Consider the following 8537-nt stretch of genomic DNA (forward strand, 5'->3'; position numbering starts at 1 on the left):
TGAATTCATCAATTGCTTTTCAACACGAATTATGTACTATTCAGTTAACCTTAACTAGATAGGAATAATGAACTACAAAAAGTGATAGCATTATGGCGGTTTTAATACACAATTATTAAAAATCGCCATAATACATATGTATGCAGTTGTTAAGTCGTCATCCTTAAAATGACGATTTAGCATATAATATTACAGTTTTTAATTATCATATAGTTTTTCAAGATATTCTCTTGGTTTATCTTGAAAAGCTCGATATATCTCTCTCTTTAACTCTCACAATTATATATATAATGTGGAACATTAAAATAGTCGGGTATAGGGAGACTTTTGATTTTCTCAAGAATAATATAAGCTTAATAACAATAATTTATTTTTTGAGTAATCGTAAATAATAGTTATGTTTACTACGTTCAAAATCGTAAGAAGATTTATACTATTATCCCTTAAAAAGTTTGTTACAGAATTTTAAACTTTCCTTGAAATTTTCAAAGAATTTGTTATATCACATGTGTTAACTAGAATTTTTACATTTTGTAATCCATTTTCTATAATTAAGTTCACTATAGAAATACCACTAGAATGATATCTAAACATATTTCGTGCTTATAAATATAATTGCTTCAAAATAATGTTACGTTCCTTCAATATATCACCAATTATTGGCAGAATTCAAAATGTTAGTTGTATTCATATACTTTATTACATTTCGCTAAAAATCTCTTTTAATACACGGCGAATTTATAAATAATTGAGAACCACATGTTCTATTATCCCTACTAGATATCTATTCATTCACCTTTGATATCTAAGTTGTGCACACAAAGATCTTGAAAATTAAAGGCAAATTCAGAATTTTGTGTATCGCATAATATTTTTACTGTTTATATGGTCCAATAATATTGATTGCTAGAGGATAAAGGTCATTTTCAACCTTCAGTGGTTTTATAATTTTTGTGTTGTCACTTTATAGGTAAATAGTCTATCCTATAGTGACTATTTTCACGGTTCGATATCTCACAAAAAAAAAATTACTCATTTAAAAATTAACTAATATAACTAATTTATTAATAGCATAACAATTTTTTACGCTATTAATTTAATTAAAAATTCTGTAGCAAATTGTAGATCTTATTTCCTAGTAAATGGTTCCTCTCGTTATGAATAGTTACTTATAGTTATTATATCTTTGATGGCCTGATGATCTAGAAATACTTTTATATTGTCAGTATATAGAAGTTACTAAAGCTCCTAAAAAAATAATTTATCCCAAAGACCATTTATATATAAAAGGCATATCAAGTGACTAGGCAATTAGACAATAAAATGATGTTCTTTCTACTCTTTGTGGTCATTCCTATTTGCCTCGTCTTTCTTCTCCCTAAAGTCAAAAGGGGTAGAAAAAATAAGCTTCCACCAGGTCCTATAGGGCTTCCATTCATTGGAAATTTGCATCAATTTGATAGTTTAACTCCTCATATTTATTTTTGGAAACTTTCCAAAATGTATGGAAAAATATTATCATTGAAACTTGCTTCTGTTCAAATTGTTGTAGTTTCTTCAGCAAAATTAGCAAAAGCAGTACTCAAGACGCAAGATTTAGTATTTTGTAGTAGACCTTCTCTTGTTGGCCAACAAAAATTATCTTACAATGGTCATGATATTGGTTTTGCACCTTACAATGATTATTGGAGAGAAATGAGAAAAATATGTGTTCTTCATCTATTTAGTCTCAAGAAAGTGCAATTATTTGGTCCGATTCGAAAAGATGAAGTCTCAAGAATGATCAAGAAAGTATATCAACTAGCTGTTAATTCTCAAGTCACCAATTTGAGCAATTTGATGATTTCACTTAATAGTACAATTATTTGTAGAGTTGCTTTTGGTGTTAGATTTGATGAAGAAGCACATGAAAGGAAGAGATTTGATCATATTATGGTTGAAGCTGAAGCTATGTTGGCAAGCTTTTTTGTGTCTGATTTTTTTCCATCTTTAAGTTGGATTGATAAACTCACTGGATTGACAGATAGACTTGAGAAGAATTTCAAAGATTTGGATGATTTTTATGAAGAACTAATTGAACAACATCACAATCCCAATAGGCCAAACTCCATGGAAGGAGATATTATAGATCTTTTGCTTCAATTGAAGAAAGAGAAATTAACACCAATTGATCTCTCATTGGAGGATATAAAAGGAATTCTCATGGTAATTTCCCATTTCTTTAACCTATCTACTTCTACACGCGCTCACACACACACATACGTATACATATATATGCATATAGACATTTATATGTGCGTTTGTACATATGTAGAGAAAGATGACAAATGAGTGGCTAGGATTAAATACGAATGGCTTAACAATATAGATTATAATCTAATTCGCTCAAAATGTTCTTGAGGCAAAATGTATTAGAATTAAGATAGAAAAATGACGGGTCATAATTCAATTCGCTCAACACAACACAACCTCTTATCTTATTGTTTTTTGAAAAAAATGTGAAAGCTAATTTATTTTTCCTAAATTGTTAGCTAGCCTAAATTTGATTTTGCATGTATATATGAGCTTGGATGGTAATATAACCCATCTAGTTATACTTTTGTCTGTTTTAACCCAATAGTTTAACAAATGTTAATAGCGTGTTAATTACTAATATTTGTATTTATTATTGCCACTAAAAATATATATAACTATAATTATATATATTATTGCAGCTAAATATTGCCTTGAAAATTTCTCATGAATTGTCAATTTTTATGTAGAATGTGTTAGTTGCTGGATCAGACACTAGTGCATCTGTGATAATATGGGCCATGACAATCTTGATCAAGAATCCAAAAGCCATGAAGAAAGTTCAAGAAGAGATCAGAAATTTAATGGGGAACAAAAACATTGTAAAATGAAGATGATATTCAAAATATGCCTTATTTCAAAGCAGTGATAAAAGAGACTTTAAGATTATTTCCACCAGCTCCACTCTTAATACCAAGAGCATCAATTAAAATATCCACACTAGAAGGGTATGAATTTCAACCAAGAACTATAGTTTATGTTAACGCATGGGCAATTGCAAGAGATCCTGAAATATGGGAAAATCCAGAAGAATTTATGCCTGAGAGATTCTTGAATAGCGATATTGACTTCAAGGGACAAGACTATGAGTTTATTCCGTTTGGAGCAGGAAGAAGAGGGTGTCCGGCCATGGCACTTGGGGTTGCATCTGTGGAACTTGCATTATCAAATCTTCTTTATGCATTTGATTGGGAGTTACCTTATGGGTTGAAAAAGGAGGACATTGACATAAATGGTAGACCTGGAATTACAATGAATAAGAAAAATGACCTTTGCCTTATCCCTAAAAAATATTTCTAAATTACATCCCAAAGTGAATCTAAGGGGGAGTTCTTGAGGTAAGGCATCAATTGCTTTCGACTCGAATTAATCACTTTGTCGTATAAAGGATTGTTTCTTTGTGCTTTGACAATGGGCTTTTGAGGGTTATTCTGTAATTGAATGATAATAAGTCAATTTCATTGGTTGTGAATGCATTTTATATATGTAGCTTATCTTGATCTCGATCCCACATTTCCCTTGCCTTGACGCATCATGTACAACTTTTTATCTCCACTTTTGTCTTGTAGTTCTTTGTACAAACGTTCACATATGTTGTCATTTAACAGCTAACTTTGTTACCTTATATCTATCCCCATTTGCCCTCTTATCCTCCTCATTTTGTACATATGTAGAGAAAGATGACAAATCAGTGGCTTGGATTAAATATGAATGAGTTAACAATATAGATTATAATCTAATTCGCTCAAAATGTTCTTGAGGCAAAATGTGTTAGAATTAAAATAGGAAAATGACGGGTCATAATTCAATTCGCTCAACACAACACTACCTCTTATCTTATTCTTTTTTGAAAAAAATGTGAAAGCTAATTTATTTTTCCTAAATTGTTAGCTAGCCTAAATTTGATTTTGCATGTAAATTTGAGCTTGGATGGTAAAATAACCCATCTAGTTTAACTTTTGTTTGTTTTAACCCAATAGTTTAACTAATGTTAATTATAAATATTTGTATTTATTATTGCCACTGAAAATATAATATAATGATAATTATATATATTATTGCAGCTAAATATTGCCGTGAAAATTTCTCATGAATTGCCAATTTTTATGTAGAATGTGTTACTTGCTGGATCAGACACTAGTGCATCTGTGATAATTTGGGCAATGACAATCTTGATCAAAAATCCAAAAGCCGTGAAGAGAGTTCAAGAAGAGATCAGAAATTTAATTGGGAACAAAGGCATTGTAAATGAAGATGATATTCAAAATATGCCTTATTTCAAAGCAGTGATAAAAGAGACATTAAGATTATTTCCACCAGCTCCACTCTTAATACCAAGAGAATCAATGAAAATATCCACACTAGAAGGCTACGAATTTCAACCAAGAACTATAGTTTATGTTAACACATGGGCAATTGCAAGAGATCCTGAAATATGGGAAAATCCAGAAGAATTTATGCCTGAGAGATTCTTAAATAGTGATATCGACTTCAAAGGACAAGATCTTTTGCTTCAATTGAAGAAAGAGAAATTAACACCAATTGATCTCTCATTGGAGGATATAAAAGGAATTCTCATGGTAATTTCTCATTTCTTTAACCTATCTACTTCTACACGCGCGCGCACACACATATACGTATACATATATATATGCATATAGACATTTATATGCACGTTTGTACATATGTAGAGAAAGATGACAAATGAGTGGCTAGGATTAAATACGAATGGCTTAACAATATAGATTATAATCTAATTCGCTCAAAATGTTCTTGAGACAAAATGTGTTAGAATTAAGATAGAAAAATGAAGGGTCATAATTCAATTCGCTCAACACAACACAACCTCTTTTCTTATTCTTTTTTGAAAAAAATGTGAAAGCTAATTTATTTTTCCTAAATTGTTAGCTAGCCTAAATTTGATTTTGCATGTATATTTGAGCTTGGATGGTAATATAACCCATCTAGTTATACTTTTGTTTTAACCCAATAGTTTAACAAATGTTAATAGAGTGTTAATATCAAATATTTGTATTTATTATTGCCACTAAAAATATAATATAACGACAATTATATATATTATTGCGGCTAAATATTGCCTTGAAAGTTTCTCATGAATTGTCAATTTTTATGAAGAATGTGTTAGTTGCTGGATCAGACACTAGTGCATCTGTGATACTATGGGCCATGATTGTTGTGTGTCAAGAATCCAAAAGATATGAAGAAAGTTCAAGAAGAGATCAGAAATTTAATGGGGAACAAAAACATTGTAAATGAAGATGATATTCAAAATATGCCTAATTTCAAAGCAGTGATAAAAGAGACTTTAAGATTATTTCCACCAGCTCCACTCTTAATACCAAGAGCATCAATTAAAATATCCACACTAGAAGGGTATGAATTTCAACCAAGAACTATAGTTTATGTTAACGCATGGGCAATTGCAAGAGATCCTGAAATATGGGAAAATCCAGAAGAATTTATGCCTGAGAGATTCTTGAATAGCGATATTGACTTCAAGGGACAAGATTATGAGTTTATTCCGTTTGGAGCAGGAAGAAGAAGGTGTCCGGCAATGGCACTTGGGGTTGCATCTGTGGAACTTGCATTATCAAATCTTCTTTATGCATTTGATTGGGAATTACCTTATGGGTTGAAAAAGGAGGACATTGACATAAATGGTAGACCTGGAATTACAATGAATAAGAAAAATGACCTTTGCCTTATCCCTAAAAAATATTTCTAAATTACATCCCAAAGTGAATCTAAGGGGAGTTCTTGAAGTAAGGCATCAATTGTGAATGCATTTTATATATGTAGCTTATCTTGATCTCGAGCCCACATTTCTCTCGCCTTGACGCATCATGTACAACTTTTTGTCTCCACTTTTGTCTTGTAGTTCTTCGTACAAACGTTCACATATGTTGTCATTTAACAACTAACTTTGTTACCTTATATCTATCCCCATTTGCCCTCTTATCCTCCTCATTTTTTTTTATCTCCGTCCGCTCTATGTAAAAAACTTTTTGGACTTTCACTTCTTGAACCGCTCCATTCCATTATCCGTCCCTTACAATTAGAGGCGAATCTAAGATTTTTCAAACATGGGTGCACCAAGTAAAATGTATTGACGTGAGAATTGATCCTTAATCCTCAAGGTCAAAAACTCAACATTTAACCATGTGGACCATTTAGACTTCTTGTAGTACGGGTGCAAGAATATAATATTATACAAAATCTTAAAAAATATACATATAAAATATCTAATTTTACAAAGAGACCACAGGTGCGGGTGCCCTATTTTTTGGCTGTAAATTTGCCACTGCTTTCAATGTCCATCATGCATGCTACCTTTTGAAATTTCGATACCACTCTAGCTACTTCTCTAATGCTATTAGCCGTCCTATATATCCCACATTTTGTTTGCATATTCCCCACTACTCCTAAGTCTACATAAATGTCAATTTCTCCCTCATTTCCTAATCTTCGACAATAGTGATCAAGCACATCATTTAATCTTCGGTAGGTCATACAAAGGTTTCTTCTTCCTCTAATTCTCTAAAATCCATTATTAAGAATTTATGTTGAATTGTAAAATACTCACTTAGAATAACTTTGTTGTTCTTACATATATACTTTTTCATACTTTCGAAGGAATAAGTAATATATTTGAATCTTAGCCACCATGCTACAAAAAGCCACCAAGCGTCCTTCATTTTTTTTTTGAAAAACCCAAATTAGCTATCTTCAAATTAAAAGTTTTAACGAAGTTCAAAAGCAAAACTCCTCCTTCATTTCTATCCCCAAAATCAAAAGGATAAATTTCAGAAATATACGAATCTTTAGCCCAAAACAAAATTCAATATACAATATACAATATTATACATCCGATATACAACAATATATAATTTTTTATTATTTTTTTTTACAAATATGATTAAAAACTTGATATAAATTATTATAGACTCAATATATAATATTATAAAAAATTATAAAAGGTATTTATACACCTCATATACAATATTATACAAAAAAAGGACTTTGTTTTCTTCCTCAAATTCAAACATCAAGTTCATTCAAAAACTACACCAAATTACCCAAAATTTCACATTTAGGCTCCTCACTACCTAACAAATATCTTGCAACAATACCCTCTCGAAACGATATTTATTTGAGAAAATTTAATTTTAAAAATTTTATGCTTCGAGCTTCATCAATGACTGCTTATGACTAACGAAATGTCAATAGTTCTTCATAGTAACTCCAATTACGGAGATAAAACAATGACTTAATATGTAAATTTCTTAAAAAATAAGCACAATTACTAATCACTCTATTATATATACATATAGGACCATTCATTTCACTTCGAAGAACAAGCAAAGCAAACAAATTAGTCAATTACCGCCATCACCACCACTATAGTAGCTTTCTTCATTGAAGAAGCCGCCTTCCATTAGTAATCGGCTAATAAAATCACATCGGAAAATTTCATTTATGAATTAGAGAATGAAACGTGGAAAAAAGAGAATGTATTTTTGGTGCGTAGGAAAGAGAAATAAAAAAGAGATATCAATAAGTTAGTGGTTAAATTTGCTAAAGTTCAAATAATCATGGCCTATTTTGATACTCCCTACGTTCCTAATTAATTGTCCACTTTTGAATTGACACACCTATTAAAAAAATAATGATTGGTATAGTGAGTTTACCATTTTACTCCTATTAATTACGAACTGGATGAATTATAAATATAAAGATTTTCAAAAAGTTCTACCTTTTTCAAATTTAATTAATTGAGATTTGAAAGGATAATAGGTAACTTTTTTTTTTTGTTTTTTTATGATTTGTCAAAACAGACAAGTAAAAAAGGAAAAATAATCAAGTAATTAAGAACAGAAAAGTAATATTTTTGAATTAATTGTACTTTCAATTATCTTAACAAAAAATGCCATGTACATCAACATAACCCTCTGAAGTTGTCCTGAGGGGTAAAAAACGACATATAAAAATAAGATATTATCTATAATAAATAATATTTATAATTTAATAACTTAGAAAATAAAGTAAATAATCTGTTTTAGTAAGCAGAGTAAATTGATACTCTTCTTACCATCAAACTGTATGTATGATATATAATGTATAATATAATATAGTTTAAGGACTTCCTCCGTTTTATATTATGATCTATGTTGACTTGATATATATATATATATATATATATAATGTTGCTCGTGCTATGCACGAGCCTAATAATATAAATGATATGTTTTGGGGTTAATAACCGAGTTTTTGAAGCGATTGTTTGCGTGGATAAAGGAATAAGTTTTTTTTATCACAAACTTGTGCTTTCTTTGACGCTATTTAAGGCATAATAAGACTACCCACATATAACATTTTTGAAATATTTTATGTTGTCAATTATCATGATTTATAGTATTTTTACGATAGATTCACTTCAAGAATCA

General features: G+C 30.2%; 1 protein-coding gene and 1 pseudogene across 1 annotated transcript; both read left to right on the forward strand.

The window, feature by feature from the left end:
* The first annotated feature begins 1323 nt into the window (after nucleotides 1–1323).
* LOC107058628 (cytochrome P450 83B1-like) lies at nucleotides 1324–3572 on the forward strand (annotated as a pseudogene).
* Nucleotides 3573–4235: 663 nt separating this feature from the next.
* LOC102582723 (cytochrome P450 71B9-like) lies at nucleotides 4236–5864 on the forward strand. Its single transcript, XM_015304539.1, has 2 exons — nucleotides 4236–4652; nucleotides 5279–5864. The coding sequence occupies exons 1-2, from the start codon at nucleotides 4236–4238 to the stop codon at nucleotides 5816–5818; spliced, it is 957 nt and encodes a 318-aa protein (XP_015160025.1). The 3' UTR covers nucleotides 5819–5864.
* The last annotated feature ends 2673 nt before the right edge of the window (nucleotides 5865–8537 follow it).

Source organism: Solanum tuberosum, unplaced genomic scaffold (genome assembly GCF_000226075.1).
Source record: "Solanum tuberosum cultivar DM 1-3 516 R44 unplaced genomic scaffold, SolTub_3.0 scf00549, whole genome shotgun sequence".
NCBI lineage: Eukaryota > Viridiplantae > Streptophyta > Magnoliopsida > Solanales > Solanaceae > Solanum > Solanum tuberosum.

Bases quoted from the DNA above. Each gene is read 5' to 3' on its own strand.
- LOC102582723 (XM_015304539.1), top strand. From the start codon at position 4,236: ATGACAATCTTGATCAAAAATCCAAAAGCCGTGAAGAGAGTTCAAGAA. The intron at 4,653-5,278 runs GTAATTTCTCAT...TTGTGTGTCAAG, and splicing joins ATATAAAAGGAATTCTCATG to AATCCAAAAGATATGAAGAA.